Source organism: Electrophorus electricus, chromosome 1 (assembly GCF_041902795.1).
Source record: "Electrophorus electricus isolate QZ-2024a chromosome 1, ASM4190279v1, whole genome shotgun sequence".
Lineage (NCBI taxonomy): Eukaryota > Metazoa > Chordata > Actinopteri > Gymnotiformes > Gymnotidae > Electrophorus > Electrophorus electricus.
This window is the reverse complement of record NC_137497.1, coordinates 22,033,721-22,051,869: the sequence shown is the minus strand read 5'-3', so window position 1 is coordinate 22,051,869 and position 18,149 is coordinate 22,033,721. Positions and strand designations below refer to the sequence as shown.

General features: G+C 39.7%; 1 protein-coding gene across 16 annotated transcripts in view; it reads right to left on the bottom strand.

Moving 5' to 3' along the window:
* Positions 1 to 18,149, bottom strand: part of LOC145657473 (NACHT, LRR and PYD domains-containing protein 12-like) — a 69,008-nt gene that overhangs the window by 26,577 nt on the left and 24,282 nt on the right. For 7 of the 16 annotated variants that reach the window (XM_081712345.1, XM_081712337.1, XM_081712401.1 and 4 more), the window contains 5 exons: positions 17,764 to 17,841; positions 12,886 to 13,053; positions 11,439 to 11,480; positions 7,790 to 9,575; positions 1,687 to 1,857 (listed from right to left, as the gene is read on the bottom strand). In XM_081712345.1, the coding sequence (XP_081568471.1) occupies positions 1,687 to 1,857; positions 7,790 to 9,575; positions 11,439 to 11,480; positions 12,886 to 13,053; positions 17,764 to 17,818 (2,222 nt within the window). In that variant the 5' untranslated portion in view covers positions 17,819 to 17,841. The other 9 variants (XM_081712379.1, XM_081712394.1, XM_081712373.1 and 6 more) reach the window with 8 other exon arrangements.

Sequence of the window (18,149 nt, the reverse complement as noted above, 5' to 3'; positions counted from 1 at the left end):
TAAAGCTAACAAATAACTAGAATCACAGATAGTTATACTAATGTTTATGGGGAACTGGATGCCAATTCTTTTAATAAGCAAATCAAATTCTCAGAGAATTAATCAACTTTTCAATCTACCTGACACAAAATATCAGATGTGAACACAAATACCCCCCCCCCCCCCCACACACACAGAGCATGATATGATAGGGTGTCTGCAGGCATCCCCAATTCAGATGTAAGACTTTTTAATACAACTTCCAATGTAATTTAAAACCAAATTTGCAGTGAGGATGTACAAAAATGAAATCAGTTTGAATAAATCATAAATAAATATTATGTTTAAACACTGTTATTGAGGAACAGATGCTTCCAGATTAATTTTGAAGTGAGACATAAGAACACTTAATAATAAGTGGACAAGAAATTGACACAAAATCTGACAGAAAAAATATATCTAGTTAACTTGGGCACTTTCTACAAAAAATTCTTGCTAGTGAGAGCAGAGTTAGTGAACGGTTACTTCCCTGTAATGTTCATATGTAGCTAGCTAGATAAAGCTGGAGCTAATAAACTGATTTCTGAGAGGACTGCAGACCATATACACAAAATATGTAGAAAGTTACACATTTGTAAATCAAGTGAAACATTTTGAGATGAACAGTGTCAGATGAATCAGTCTGACTAGAATTTCCTGTGGAGATCCAACAGTGGTTGCTAGTCACCTGGACTTAGTTTTGGTAACATTGATTAGCTAGCTAGTGTGGTTCCTAGATTTTTCCCACATTCTAATACATTTATGAAGTACACTTTAAATAGAAAATAAGATGGAGACTCAAAAATTAATGGAAGAGAATAGCTGGTCCAGTATTTATTACATTACATACAAATGTGGCATAGTCCAGAGAATATCTAACAATCACACACAACATCTCCACCGCTATGTTCAAACATGCATTATTCAATATATGCACCAACCATCACTGGACATACATGCCCAAAGAACACCAACCATCAGGGGATATACACACAGAGCACCACCCATCACTATACAAACATACATTCAAAGAGGACAATTTAGAATATCCAATCAACCTAACTTCTGTGTTTATGGACTGAGAGGAAACCAGAGATCCTGAAGGAAACCTGCACAGATAAGGACTGGAACCCAAGACCCTAGTGCTAAGAGAAACTTCACTGAGGAAGGGACTCAAACCCAAGACCCTAATGCTGATGGGTAAATGAACTAACCACCAAGCCACCATACTGCCTAACTAACAGCATAACAATAACAACATAACAATATAACAATAATAAAGATGATAATAATAATAATAATAATAATAATAATAATAATTCTCTTCTTCTTCTCCTTATTATTATTATTATTATTATTTATTTTATTTTTTTTATTATTATTATTATTATTATTTCTTTATTTTTTACTACTAGTTGTGTAAACCTGATCATGCAGTAAAATGTAACTCTTTGTGGCCACAGTGTGGTCATTTAATGAAATGCAGCTAGTTTCACCAGAAATGTTTTGTCTGGATCTATATATCTTTGTCCCGCAGTACCTTATTTTAACTCTGTTAATGTTGCACTACAAGGCAGTTTTGTAATTTCTTTAAAGAAGAGGACAATCACATTTGATAAATTGTGCACCATAATTGTTCCATTTAAGAATAAATTAACAGAAACTCACCTGAGAATCTCCAGTTTACAGTGTGAACTCTTCAGTCCAGCACAGAGCTGCTCCACTCCTGAATTCTGCAGGTCATTATTATTCATCTCCAGCTCTCTCAATGTGTTTTCTGTTTGTAGAACTGATGTGAGAGATTTGCAAGACCCTTCAGTGAGATCACAGCCAGATAGTCTGCAAAGAAATACATAGAGTACAAAATGCAGTTCAATCAGAGGATCTACAGACAACACAAAAGGAGTTTATGATAATGAAAAGATATTACTAATTGTGTGTGTGTGTGTGTGTGTGTCTGTGTGTGTGTGTGTGTGTGTGTGTGCGCGCGTACAAAATATGAGACACAGGTCATGAATGAAGTCCATGTATTTCTCTTCAAACAGAATAGTGCCACTTGATGGAAGAGCTGTCATGATAGTGGCATCACCTGTGTGATGCCATTTCCTGTTTTTGAAATTCCTTCACATGAATAACAGTTTAGGCATTCCAATCTTTACTATTGTCCTATTGTTTATTCATTTTCTGTAACTGCATACAATTCTGATATCAACAATGTTTACAAGTCACAGGAGACTACTCGACCATTCAAAACTTGTTGATGCAGACAACTAACCAAAGCTAAGTGTCTACTAGCTATCTAGTATTTGTATTTCACCATGACTTCAGTCATTTGTTGCTTGTGTTGAGTGCAGCATGTTTAGATTAATCATTACTGATAAATGTATTTATGAGAAGTACAGATTAATCATTAGTGAATTATCTACACTTCTCACAGTTACATTTATCATTAATCATTAGTGATAAACATCACAGGAGACTCTCAGCTTCAGTATGTAAACTATAGAGCTCTGGTTATACAAAAATAAGGTTATAAAATGTGTTGGGGTGCAAGAGTGTCTGAAAGCATGAATAATGTTTCTGGGGTATCTTAAGGTCAGAGACTTTTTGGGACTCTAAGTGCAGTACTGAGGCTCTGATATAGGTGGTTTCAAGGCTTCTGTACAAGTCTAAGGCAAATTACTCTGAACTGTTCCCGTGAGAAATAACTTCATTAGTGTTGAAAAAGATCTCTGTTTTTAAAACACTTGAAAGCCTCTTTGAGAGTTCTGTGGCTAAGGTTCATTATCTTACCACAAGGGCAGAGTGATACTAACCTGCCACATCATCTTGCAGGTGTTTGGTGGTGTGAGTTGAGATCATCTTTGTTTTTAAAAAAAATCTTCCAATGGGATATAAGGGTGTCAAGTTTAACTTGCTTAATGATGGATCTCAATTTGCATATATTGAATAATGTATGTTTGCACATAGTGGTGGAAATTTCAAACACTAGTATGTAAAGAAGGTGGGGTGATTACATAATCACTTCTGAAAACTGTATAAAAATATGTGTTGTGTGTGACTGTTAGACATATTCTGGACTATGCCTCGTTTGTAATATTGAGCTCAGAATAAAGACGGGACTGGCTATTCTCTTCAAACGGACCCGCACCGTCAGCAGTAGGGTTATCAGCACCAGCTGATAGACGACCCAGAGCTGCGTTGTTCTGTGACCAGGGTCTGAATCCACACACGTGCACCATTATAGGTAAGCAGAAGTCCTGTTTGAAACATTCTGCATAGGTGGTATTAAGACCTTGTCCACAGAGTTTTGTAGTAGGTCTTGGGGGTCTTAAAAGTGCAGACTGACAATTGACTGAGAGTGTCCATAGAGTGAGAATAGACTGATAAAATATAAAAATAGCAAAAAAGATTAATAGTTAGAAAACCAGCCGGTGAAAATCAAAATGATTTCATAAAAATCTTTCTGTAAATGGAAAATGGTGAGAAAAAAAAACAGCTTAATAAAAATGATGAAGTAAAGACAAATGTGCAGTGAATAAAGAGATAAAGAGAGCGCCAGAGAAAAAGTGCTGAAGAGATAAATGTTAAATGTTGTTTGTTCCAGTTGTTTTTGTCTACATGTGGCCACAATGAGTGAAGTAAAGAAAATGCGCAGTGTGTTTGTCTTGATGTAGCTATCGCAAGTTAATTGATTACCAACAATAACGTACAATTATATGACATACCAGCATAACGGTTTTTTTTCAGGTTATAATTAAGATTATTGTGGTATGGTTGTATAGGGGGGAGGTCACTCATTTTAATCACTAAAAGAAGTGAATGGATACGCAGACAGATCTGTTTAAACATGATTAATATCATCTAATTATAAAATGCGTACATACAAAATATATTGATGTGGTTTTAATAAATACAATAATAAATACAATAAAGTAACTGATGGAGGTACAGTATGTAAAACCGGTTACAATTACAGCAGTAGAGAACGTACATATTACGGACACATTAAAATAGTAGCAGTAGGAGAAGGTGGGATTAAAGTATTACAGGATAAGAAATATAACAATGTAAGTGACGATTAATAGAATTTTGTGCTAAATTTAATTTACTCAAATAAGTTACAGTTAAGTCAACATATGTATAAATGATGGAATTCAGAGAAGCAAATTAGAAAATAATTATATGGATAGCGATTTGTTAAGTGAGAGGCAGGAAGCATGAACACATTTTTGACTTGAGAAAATATATATAAACTCTGCAGGTGTGGAGTGTTGGCAATGGCTAGAGTCAATAAATCTTAAATTGTATCAGCTGACTGTCATAATTTAGATGAAGCTGAGGCTGCATTTCCTCATCTTAGCTTAAGGGAACGAGTAAGGAGGATTTGGAAAAGAATCTGTTGGCTGAAATGCTTAATTTATTGTTGTCTAGCCAAGTGCCTGTAAGAGCAACAGTTGGATTGGAGCATTTACTGTGGAAACTGTTTGAACTACTAACATTGATGATGGGAGGCAGCGAAAAGGGTTAAAGATTTTTGTAATGACAGACATGAGGAACAGATGATTATGGCTTTCAGTAGGTCAGAAACTCCACCACACATTCTGTGTACTGTCTCTCTGTTACTGCTGCTCTGCTGTGTGCTGTGTACTGTCTCTCTGTTACTGCTGCTCTGCTGTGTGCTGTCTCTCTGTTACTGCTGGTCTGCTGTGTGCTGTGTATTGTCTCTCTGTTACTGCTGCTCTGCTGTGTGCTGTGTACTGTCTCTCTGTTGCTGCTGCTCTGTTGTGTGCTGTGTACTGTCTCTCTGTTGCTGCTGCTCTGCTGTGTTCAATGTTATGCTTGGTACATGTTCAGGTAATTTGGTATGTTTGGTTCGTGTTATTCATTGCCTTATCTTTTGCAATCTTTGTTAGCCTGGTTCTTTACATTGATAATTCTCTACCTGGTTAGTGTTTCTTTATGCTTTATCCTATAAGAATTTCCTCTGTACTTCAGCAATTCCTCACCTCATTTCAGGCTAAACTTTACTAATACATGGTGTTTGGACTGATAAATAGACTTGTACTTGGTGAAATACATTCTAAAGTTTTACCACTGGTGTGTTGTTTGCAGTGTTTTTTGTTTTCACTTTAAGCTACATGTGCTGCTAGCCTGTTACTAGAGTTTATTTGTCTGATACATTTAGTTTTTTCACAATGAAGAACTCCAGTCACCTGCCCCATCTCACCTGTCCCATCTCACCTGTCCCATCTCACCTGTCCCATCTCAACTGTCTCATCTCACCTGTCCCATCTCACCTGTCTTATCTCACCTGTCCAATCTCACCTGTCCCATCTCACCTGTCTTATCTCAGCTGTCTCATCTCACCTGTCTCATCTCACCTGTTCCATCTCACCTGTCTCATCTCACCTGTCTTATCTCACCTGTCTTATCTCACCTGTCTCATAAATTCTTTGATCTCATAACCTACAGTAAATTTAATTACATGCTCAGTTTCTTGTCCCACTCTAGTGTGGTGACTTCAACACACACAGTGTTGTTCACTCATCTGTGTTCCCTGAAAAAGGAAAGCTGAAAAAGAAGCAGCAGCCAGTTTACACACAGCTACTCTATCAGAACCACACACCCCTGGGTTACTGCACTGGGTGCAGGGGAAGGGGAGGAGGTTAAGACAGGACAGAGCACCACCCATCACTGGACATACATACACACATACATACATACAGAACACCACCCATCACTGGACATACATGCACATACAGCACCACCCATCACTGGACATACATACACACACAGAGCACCACCCATCACTGGACATACATACATACACACACAGAGCACCACCCATCACTGGACATACATACATACATACATACATACATACATACATACACACACAGAGCACCAACCATCACTGGACATACATACACACATAGAGCACCAACCATCACTGGACATATACACACACACACAGAGCACCAACCATCACTAGACATACATACATACACACATACAGAGCACCAACCATCACTGGACATACATACATACATACATACACACAGAGCACCAACCATCACTGGACATACATGCACACAGAGCACCAACCATCACTAGACATACATACATGCATACATACAGAGCACCAACCATCACTGGACATAGATACATACATACACACACAGAGCACCAACCATCACTGGACATACATACATACAGAGCACCAACCGTCACTGGACATACATACATACATACATACATACATACATACATACATACATACATACATACATACAGAGCACCAACCATCACTGGACATACATACACACAGAGCACCAACCATCACTGGACATACACACACACAGAGCACCAACCATCACTGGACATACATACATACATACATACAGAGCACCAACCATCACTGGACATAGATACATACATACAGAGCACCAACCATCACTGGACATACATACATACATACATACATACATACATACATACAGAGCACCAACCATCATTGGACATACATACACACAGAGCACCAACAATCACTGCACATACATGCATACATACATACAGAGCACCAATCATCACTGGACATACATACACACAGAGCACCAACCATAGCTGGACATACATGCACACATAGAGCACCAACCATCACTAGACATACAAACACACAGAGCACCAACCATCACTGGACATACATACACGCACAAAGCACCAACCATCACTAGACATACATGCACACAGAGCACCAACCATAGCTGGACATACATACACACACACACACACACAAAGAGCACCAACCATCACTTGACATACATGCACATAAAGCAACAACCATCATTAGACATACATACACACAGAGCACCAATCATCACTGGACATACATACACACAGAGGACCAACCATAGCTGGACATACATGCACATAGAGCACCAACTATCATTGGACATACATACACAAAGAGAACCAACCATCACTGGACACACACACACACACACGCAGAGCACCAACCATAGCTGGACATACACACACACACAGATCATCAACCATCACTGGATATACATTCACACACAAAGCACCAACCATCACTGGACATACATGCACACAGAGCACCAACCATCACTGGACATACATGCACACACACACAGAGCACCAACCATAGACACACACATACAGATCAACAACCGTCACTGGATATATATACACACAAAAAGCACCAACCATCCCTGGACATACATGCACACAGAGCACCAACCATCACTGGACATACACACACACACACACACACACACACACACACACACACACACACACACACACACACACACACACACAATGTATATATATATTCTCTGTCTCTGTTAAAAAAATACAGAGCTCCTTGCTGAACACTCCTGTGTCTTGACTCATTGTGGCTTTCTGAGTGTTTGGCAGCGAGACCAGTGGGACATTTGAATTACAGAATGACAGTCATGTGTTGCATTCCAACTGGTAAGACATTGCAGTCATTTTGGAATGCACTGGTCTGCTCTTAAGATAAAGGCTTGTCTGTTCTTTAATGTTGTTGCTGTCAGAAAAGCCATTCCCCAAAGTTTACCATTCAAAATATACTTACAGTACAACCTTTTACCACTGGAAATGAAAACTATTGTTCAGTTTGCTCTGACTGAGAAATACATTCACAAAATTTGATTAGTTACAGAAGGAGCTTCAGTAATAAAAACCTTTAAAAATTAAAATGATTAATCCAAAAGATACTTACAGAGCTCGCCTGGTATTTTTCAACACTGGAAGTAATTCCTTCAGTCCTTTATCTGATGGCCTGAATTTCTTCAGCTCAAATTTCTCTTGAATCTCCTCTGACATCAGCAGCACAAACAGCAGAGCTGAACACTGTGTAGATGAAAGTGTCTGTGTTGAGAGGTCTCTGGAGTTCAGGAAGGTCTGTATTTCACTTGTCAGAGAGTTGTCTTTCAGTTCACTCAAGCAGTGGAACAGATTGATAGTCTCTTCAAAGGATTTTGTTCTCTTGATGGTTTTCTTGATGTAGTTCACAGTCTCCTCTAAACTCTCTTCTCTGATGTCCAGTTCTGGGTGTAGACTCCTCAGGAGCCTCTGATTGGACTCCAGTGAGAGACCGAGGAGGAAACGGAGGAAAAGGTCCAGGTGTCCATTTTCACTCCTCATGGCCTTACGTACTGCTATCTTGAGCAGATCAAACAGTCTGTGTTTTATCATCCACTTAATTTTCTCCAGTGGGTTTTTAAGGAGTGGGTTGCCTTTATCCCTGAATGTTAGTAACACAAATACAGCAGCAAGAAACTCCTGGAAGCTTAAATGCACAAAGCTGAAGCTATTCCCCTGATTAAAAATTTGTGTACAAATTCCAAAGTGCACTAAAGCCTCTTGGGAATTAATGCCACATTTTTTCAGATCTTTCTCATAGAACAGCAGCCGTCCTTTTTGGAGCTGAAGAAAGGCTAACTTGCCAAGCTTCATGATATCCAGCACCTCTGCTCTTTTTGTCTCAGATGAAACTGCATTGTCAGTGTTTTGCTTTGTGTTGTATTTCTCAGTCATTTGCTCTTTGAGAAACATCAGGAAACGTAGGTACATTTCTGTCAGAGTTTTGGCAGCATTTTTCATGTCCACACCTTCCTTCAGCATTTTCTGAAGCACGGTGGCTGAGATCCTGCAGAAGACGGGTATGTGACACAAGATATGAAGGGTTCTTGCAGTCTTAATGTGTGAGAGAATTGTGGTGGCTTGATCTTCATCTCCGATTCTCTTCCTGAAGTACTCCTCCTTCTGCTGGTCATTGAATCCACGGATTTCTGTAACAGGGTTAAAGTATTGGTAATTTATCTTACTGACTGCTGCAGGTCGTGAAGTGATCCAGAGGAGAGCAGAAGGAAGCAGTTCTCCATTTATGAGGTTTGTTATTAGTTTATCAAGAGTAGTCTTTTTATCCACTTTAGATACCTTCTTCTGATGAAGATCTAGACAAATTCTACTTTCATCCAGTCCATCCAGTATGAAAAGCAGCCGATGTTTTCCATTTAATATCTCCTTTTCATCTCCAGAATGGAGTTCTTGATGGAAGTAAAGAAGTAGTTTTGAGAGGCTGTAATTTTCATCCTTTATCAAGTTCAGCTCTCGAAATGGGAGGTACATGATGAAATCTATGTCCTGGTTGCACTTCTCTTCAGCCCAGTCAAGAATGAACTTGTGCACAGAGACTGTTTTTCCCACTCCAGCTATTCCCAATGTCAGGACTTTAGTACCACGCTTGTTTTCAGTAGACTGCACTTTGAAGAGGTCACTGAGTGTGACTGGTGTTTCTTCTGTTTTGGGGTAAAATTTCTCTACCTGTCTCACTTCGTGTTTTGTGTTCACGCCTCCTGTGCACCCTTTGATCATGTGAACTTCAGTATAAGTGTCTTGTATAGGCACACGATCACATTCTATTGGAGCCTCCTCACACAACTTCTCAAATTTTTCCTTATATTTTATTTTCATTCTCTGGCTGAGATCACTTTTTCCTAGAGCTGTTAAAAAATGGGAAGAAAAAAGTTATGTGCATGATTCTTATAACTTGTGTCTGAAAGTGTTTTAGTGTAATTTCAAAATGTTAACTTTATGTCATGTTCTCTCTCCATTTTGCTTTACTAGTGTAGAGTAGAATAACTATTAGTAGTAGTACCAAATAAGGTGACATCAAAAAGATCGCAAATGATAGTCAAAGTCTTTAGCATTGCTCAGAGGTAGAAGTCAGTAATGGCTCATTGAGTCCTTAAATGAACCAAGTTGGATATTAGTTCTTTGTTTCTGCTGCTTTGCTTTGTTTTATCTCTTTGGATTATCTCTCAGTTCTACTTGCATTAGTTCATAATCACAGTGTGTGTGAAGTGCTTTACCTGTGCACTAACTGTTTAGGTCTCATCATAGTATAAAGACCACTCTGATTAAAGTAGTTAATGACCAGTTGTTGGTCTATGACCACAGTTGTGTCTCTTTGCCTGTATTGCTTCATCTCAGTGCAGCATTTGATACTGAAGATCATAACATTTTACTAGATAGGCTCTAAAATGCTGTTTAGATTAGGAGACTAGCCCTTTCCTGGTGTAGATCTAACTGATCTTCGCTCATGTAAATCACATTTCTAGGACAGCCTTTTTCCAACTCAGGAACATTGCAAAGATTAGAAACATAGTATAATTAGAAATTAGAAATTAGATTAGAAACATAATTACAATTATAATTACAAGATGCAAAAAAACCTAGTCCATGTGCTTCTGACGTCCAGATTGGACTACTATAACATCTTACTATCTGGTTGTACCACTAAGTGCATAAACAAGCTCCAGTTAGTTCACAATGCAGCAGCCAGAATTCTTACTAGAACTAGAAAGTTTGATCACACTATACTGCACTGGCTACCAGTAAAATTCTGTATTAATTATAAAATAACCTACAAAGAAATGAAGAGCCCTACACTACCATTGTGAATTCTTGGTCTGTTATAATCCACTACGTCTGCTTAGATCAAAAGGTGCAGGCTGTTTATTAGTACATAAAATAACTAAATCTACCATAGGGCCCAGAGCTTTTCCCTATAAAGCTCCCACTCTATGGAATAACCTTCCTGTATATATTTGAGAGTATTGTATATTCAGACATTTTATTAACTACTTCCCATCTTCAGTAAAGGTGTAGATCTGGGGTTCATGGGCACTGAGAGTTATGGTAAACTGGGATGTTGTGTCACTTCATCTCTCATCATTCTAGTTTGTTGACTGAGAGCAGTGGAGTGCTGATGTTCTAGGGATGTGCCTCATGCCTTTGTTTCAATCTAGATCCTTTTAGCTGTGCTGCTGTAGTTAGTTCTGCCATCTTTGCATGTTATATACCCCTATTTTACACACTTTACTATTTGATCAGGCCTAATAATCCGCCCTGTCTTTCTGCCGAGGTACATCTACATCCTGATGTTGCTCAGCCTTGACCTATCTCAGCTACTGTGGCTCCTCCCACCCCAACCCTCCACTGCTGTGGCTCCTCCCACCCCAACCCTCCACTGTTGTGGCTCCTCCCACCCCAAACCATCAACATATCGCTCCTTCCACCTCCCCCCCAGCCATTTACTTCTCCACCCTGGTTCTCTTGCCCCTGAACATTGAGAAGCTCTAGACTGACTGGGCAGCTGTTCCTAGGTCACTCCTGTGACAGATTTTGTACTCTAGACTAGATCTTGTAGAACCCAGAATAGATCTTCTAGTACCAGACTAGGACTTCTAGAACCATGACTAGGACTTTATTAGAACCAAGCATACTGCTTCTGTTGCTTACTTGAGCATGTTGCTTAAAGTAATATATTTTCATGCCTGAAGGTGTGTCTGGGTTGAATTTACCTGCTGGACTCTTAGCAGTCAACTCTTCACATTTGTCTCCACCTGTGAGAACAGACATCAGAGTAAAGAGCAGAAAATATAAAACCTACTTTATTAATGTTGAGTAAGTCCTGTGTGCAATTTTTGGTTGACTGCTATGTTTAAAAATACACTGAACATTTCTTAATTGACATTTTGTAAATTATATAGTCTGTGTTAAAAAACACATTGTTTATTATTGGACTACATTTGTGATTTGTCCATGTTTAAACTGAGATTGACAGCACTGTTCTCATTGTTGTTAAAGAACATTTGTTATTCAAACCTATTTGTTTGCAATGTTTATTAATATACCAGATGATTTTGAGTTTTGCCATATTCTACTTTGTAATTTATTAATTGAGATCACTAATGAAAGAAAATTAGGTTCTTTGAATATATAAAATAAATATGTAAACTGTAAATGAAAGAGAACAAAAAGTGAAGTTTGTCCAGATATTCTACATAGTGGCATTTGGCTCTGATTCTACAGAAGGAACTGTATCTCTCTCTGGTCAGGAGTGTGGTGTCCTCACCCAGCTAACTGTTCAAGTGCAACATTATATTCCTTTTCTTATAGAGGGAATTGTATCTCTCTCTGGTCAGGAGTGTGGTGTCCCCGTTTCATCCTCAGAGACACTGGAGCTGCTCAGTCTTTTAGAGGGAGTGTTATGTCTGCCTGACCAAACAACTACAGGACAGCAAGTGTTGGTGAGGAGTGTCAACATGGGCTTTACTGAGGTGCCTTTACTCCTCTCTTCTGACTGTGTAACTGACAGTTGTGGTGGGTGTGTGCCCATCACTTCCAGTGCCTGCTGACACTGTTATTGTATATAATGATTTGGCTGGAGGTGATATGTGGAGAACGTCTATTGTAGTGTCTTCTACGGTCTTATTACATAGAGTTTGAATGTGGCAGTTCCCAATGTAAAATACAGGAGTTTTAGGATAATGTGGTTGCTGATACAGTGTTTATCCAATGGGACAGCTAAGTCTTGGTGTTTTAGGATAATGTGGTAGCTGATACAGTGTTTATCCAATGGGACAGCTAAGTCTTGGTGTTTTAGGATAATGTGGTAGCTGATACAGTGTTTATTTAATAGGACAGCTAAGTCTTGGTGTTTTAGGATAATGTGGTAGCTGATACAGTGTTTATTCAATGGGACAGCTAAGCTTTGGTGTTTTAGGATAAGGGGTAGCTGATGCCCTTTCTAAGGTTTGTGTTACACCACTCTTTTCCTTCTGTTTATTTTCTTCATCTAGGTATCCTAGACATCCTTATAGGTGGCTTTAATCAGATTTATATTGCATTCTTGAAATGAGCTGGCCATAAAAATACATACAAGTCAGTGTGAAGGTGTCTGAGATGTCATTTTGATGGCCGAAACTGATTTAGTCTGAGCTGTGTTCAGTCTTTACGCTCCATTACCGTAAAGTTTATGGTGTCCAGTGAAGAAATGAACAGGGCCTTGAAACACATTTCCATGTAGAACAGGTGCACTGACAGCTCCTCCAGTTTGAGCTGTGATATTCTGGCATGGTCCAGTTTGACCTGTGATGTTCTGGCCTGGTCCAGTTTGACCTCCCACAGCTGCTTCTGGTCAACACACCACACAGCACAGAATCCATTATCACACACTGCATTACAACATGGTAGTTTGGCTGCACCTTTGAGAACAGAAAGACCCTCTAGCACATAATCAAACCCACAGGGTCACAGGCTCAATGCTTTCACACTGGAAGCTCTCTACAAAACCTGCAGCATTACACAAAGCCATGAACAGCCACAGAGGCTCAAGCCACAACAACCACAGTGTTTTCTCTCCTTTGCCAATTAGCAAGTGCTTCAGTGCCCCATACACCCACAAGACCAGACTGAAGAACAGTTTATACCCCAGTGCTGTCAGACTGAAGAATAGTTTCTACCCCAGTACTGTTCCACTGAAGAACAGTTTATTTGCTTTGTGCCCTTTTCATATTGAGAATAAAGACCTCAGCACACAGGCCAATAAAGACACTTTGCCTCAGCACACAGGGCAATAAAGACACTTTGCCTCAGCACACAGGGCAATAAAGACACCTGACTTCAGCACACAGGGCAATACAGACACTTGACATCAGCACACAGGGTAATACAGACACTTGACATCAGCACACAGGGTAATAAAGACTCTTGACCTCAGCACACAGGGCAATAAAGACACTTGACCTCAGCAAACAAGGCAATAAAGACTCTTGACCTCAGCACACAGGGTAATAAAGACTCTTGACCTCAGCACACAGGGCAATAAAGACACCTGACCTCAGCACACAGGGCAATAAAGACTCTTAACCTCAGCACACAGGGCAATAAAGACACCTGACCTCAGCACACAGGGCAATAAAGACACCTGACCTCAGCACACAGGGTAATAAAGACACCTGACCTCAGCACACAGGGCAATAAAGACACCTGACCTCAGCACACAGGGCAATAAAGACACCTGACCTCAGCACACAGGGTAATAAAGACTCTTGACCTCAGCACACAGGGCAATAAAGATGCTTGACCTCAGCACACAGGGCAATAAAGACACCTGACCTCAGCACACAGGGCAATAAAGACACCTGACCTCAGCACACAGGGTAATAAAGACACCTGACCTCAGCACACAGGGTAATAAAGACGCCTGACCTCAGCACACAGGGTAATAAAGACACCTGACCTCAGCACACAGGGTAATAAAGACGCCTGACCTCAGCACACAGGGCAATAAAGACTCTTGACCTCAGCACACAGGGCAATAAAGACACCTGACCTCAGCACACAGGGCAATAAAGACACCTGACCTCAGCACACAGGGTAATAAAGACACCTGACCTCAGCACACAGGGCAATAAAGACTCTTGACCTCAGCACACAGGGCAATAAAGACACCTGACCTCAGCACACAGGGCAATAAAGACTCTTGACCTCAGCACACAGGGCAATAAAGACGCCTGACCTCAGCACACAGGGCAATAAAGACTCTTGACCTCACCACTCACGTCTCCCTCCCTCCCTGCCCATGTCACTGGCTGTGCTGTGTGTATAAATTAACTAAGCATTGTTTTCCACTACATTCTTTGCCTATTGAGTTCAATAACAAAACAAAACCAAATGCTATCAGCAAATAAAATCCTGAAATAGTGAGTTTAAAAAGTGAAAATGATTCTTCAGGTCCTCTATCTTCAATTCCTCTAGAATGTCCAGCAGTAGTTTTGAAATGTTGTCCATCCTGACTCCAGACAACAGACTCCAGATTACTGAAGGTTCACAAACATGTTCAATGGTTTATGTTCACAGTGCAGGAATAGACAGAGGAGTGAATGTGAGTGTGTGAAATGTGCTGTGTGAGTGATGTAGTGAGGAGTGAACGTAGGGAAAAGATGATCATTTATTACCAATTAATTACCAAATTAAATTAGTTCATATTTTGTGCAGGGACCGAATGCCATTGTTTAAAATATACTTGCCATTATATCCAACTTAATGAATAAATGTGAAGTTCACTGATTAATGAATAAAACAAATATTTAGCGGACTTGCGGACAAATGAAAAGGGAAAGAGGAAAGAAAGAAAAAAGAAAAAAAAAATTTAAATAAGATGCGTGACGTCTGCCCGAGTCACTCCTTCGACTTTTGTACATTTAATGACATTAAACATTTAAGAGAAGGGTGGCACTCACACGTAACATTAACAGTGAACATAAATACACTCAACGCTAAGGATAACATAGTCTATACAGACAATAACGTGAGCTACACAAACATGGACACTAGCATTATGCTAACAAACAATGACCTACCCTAAGGCACTGATGGTGGTTTAAATAGGTAGACAAACACTCAACGTTAAACCCCATACAGGTGCGTGCCATCACGGGGTTGTGGCTACAAACAAGAGTGAACCCCCCACACGTGGCAGGCCGTACCACGTGACTTGTGGGGGGAAGCGTCCCATGATGAGATGAGCGGAGAAGAATGACAACCAATAAAGTGGATTGAGTAATCAAGTGACCCAGACCTACACACACAACTTAGTTAAAGCTAACTAGCCAAGAGGCTACTATGGCTAAATTAATTAATTAGCAAGAATTGAGTAAAAATGTCTGAAAGGGAAGACAACCTATCTGGGGAATTCTAACGGGAACTTAGACCTGAGGTTACTATCTGAGTTAACAGGGGAGAAAAATAAATCTGTACAGAATTATCTATGTGAATGACGGCTCATAGCTGGCACCCAGAGCTTATCCTGTGAATGAAGTAGATTATCTTGTGTTTCGGGGTCAGTGAAGGGTCAGACGATCACTCTGCGCAGGGAAAGTTTGCAGAGCTTCGGAGTGGCTGAATTCTGGATGAATTTACACCACACATATTTCCCAACTTTTCTCCGCACTGTCAGTGGCCCTAGCTCATCACCCAAGTTTTTCCGAGATGGCAAAATGGGCTGGGCCGAATCTTTTGGACAGCCCTGAACTTCGCCAGAGTTCCTGAGATTTAGGAAAGGCATTTGAGGAAGCACACAAGTTTGTAGCCAGGTGATGTAGACTGTTTTAAACCTATGGCTGGCGGTTGGCTAAATTAAAACTAATTATGTTTGGCGAAACAGAACAAATCCTAATTCTACCAACAACAAAAAGAAGATGATTAAGTTGATGGTGTAGTGAAGAGCAAATGAAATGAGTTTAGATAGGTTTGCAGACTGGGTCTAAGACAAACATAGAAAATAAAACATTATTGTAATTGTGTAATTTTTCTCATGAGAGGTGCAGCCTTTAAGTTACTTCTTGTAGAGTTTCAAGTTTCAAGTTTCAAGTTTGGTTTATTTGTCACATACATAGTCATACACAGTACAACACGCAGTGAAATGGTGGTTTGAACTGACTGTCCGATACTGAGAATTGATTTTTAACTACTGATCTCGGGGGCAGCGTGGAAGGATTGGCTCAACAGCTCTGTTCATGCATATTCATAGTTTCTTTGTCTCAGTCTCAGGCTTTGATTCAGTCAGGCATTTATCTCGAGTTAGCTTACAAGACACGATTAATTCAATATAGTAAAAAGGAAAGAAAGGGGGAATAAACAACTGGAACACATACTGATATATTGCTACTTGGGGTTGGGTGGTAATCGTCTTGTCATGGTACGCTCTCCTTCCCTCTGATCACGTGGTATGGCCCACCGCGTGCAGTGGGCTCACTGTTAACTGTTCATGCTGACTTGTTTGTGACCACGCCCCCTTTTAGCACACACCTGCACCCAGTTCTTGGTTTCGTTTATGTATGTATTTAAATGCCTGTTTGTGTGTAGTTTGCAGTCGGTCATTGTTCATGTTAAATGTTAGGTGTGTTCACAGTAGATGTTCATGGTGTACTGGATGTTACGTGTGAATGCCTTTAGCGTGTGTTGTTTATCTTTTCTTTTTTACGTTAATAAATGTGTGTCTCCGTCGAGAGAGGTCTGTGCGCCCTGCTCCTTGCCCTGCGGCACTCGGGCCGTCACATGTCATTTAAGCCATAATAGGTGGGAACAATTTTATCACACTAATTTCACCTGAGCACTTAGTCCACATATTTCTAAATGAAAAGAAAAAGTTCTTACCACCAATATAAAGCTCATAACTATATATAGGAAACAGTTACATTTTTCATTAAGAGAAAGCATGATTGTTACACAAATATTATAACTGTTCTCATATTAATAGATCAAATAGTCTTCCTCTGTCTATTATACTTGAAATGAAGAGGTAATCACATAATAGCAAGTATAAAGGTTAATATGCGAATACAGCAATGACAGGTTAATTCATAGGTAAACTGCATTCACCATACTGGGACTCCGCCTCTGCTCGAGCTCAGAGCCTTTCAAAGACAGGGAAAGTTAACATACATTTATAAAGAGGGACTCAGAACAGTTCAGGTTGAAGAACCTGTTACTGTCACTAAGGGGCACTGTGGATTCATAGTCCACACAATCAAATATCTTGTTGGATTCATGAGAATTAATAAAGAATATTTTCCTTATTTGAGTTTGGTCTTGTTGCAGTGCAAAGCGAACACTTTGTACAGGAAAGGTTAAAATCCAGTATTCCAGGAATGTGGACTTTTAATAAGTCTTGCAGATCTAGGCATTCTGGCATGTGAATCTGACCTTAAGTTTATATGACTGGTTTTCTGAATCTGGCGGTATGGTTGGTTTTATGAATCTTACTGAAGGTCATAATTACTAACAGAGAGAAACACACGAGATTACAGCAATATCTACGAAACATGAGGACAGTGTTACCTTTACTGGGTTCAGTCTGCAAGTCTTCAGGAAGAATGTCTGGTTCTGTCTTCATCAGGATGTCCAGAGTTTACAGAACTACAGCAGATAACATTAATTTATGTTAAAACACTCACTTTATCTCTTCTTTCACTACTGCAGTTTTCACCACTGTAGCTCGTCATAATAAGCAATGTTATTACTATAAATACACCTGTACACACACTCTCTGTTTCTTCACTGGAGTTCACCTGTACACACACTGTCTGTTTCTATCTGAACAATAATCTGGTTGCACCTTTTTTCTCTTTAGAAAGAACCAAGCCAGTATGAGAATTTTTAAGTGCCATTACATCACAAGAGTAGAAGAACAAGCCTTGTCTTGTTACGATTAGCAAATCGCCCTC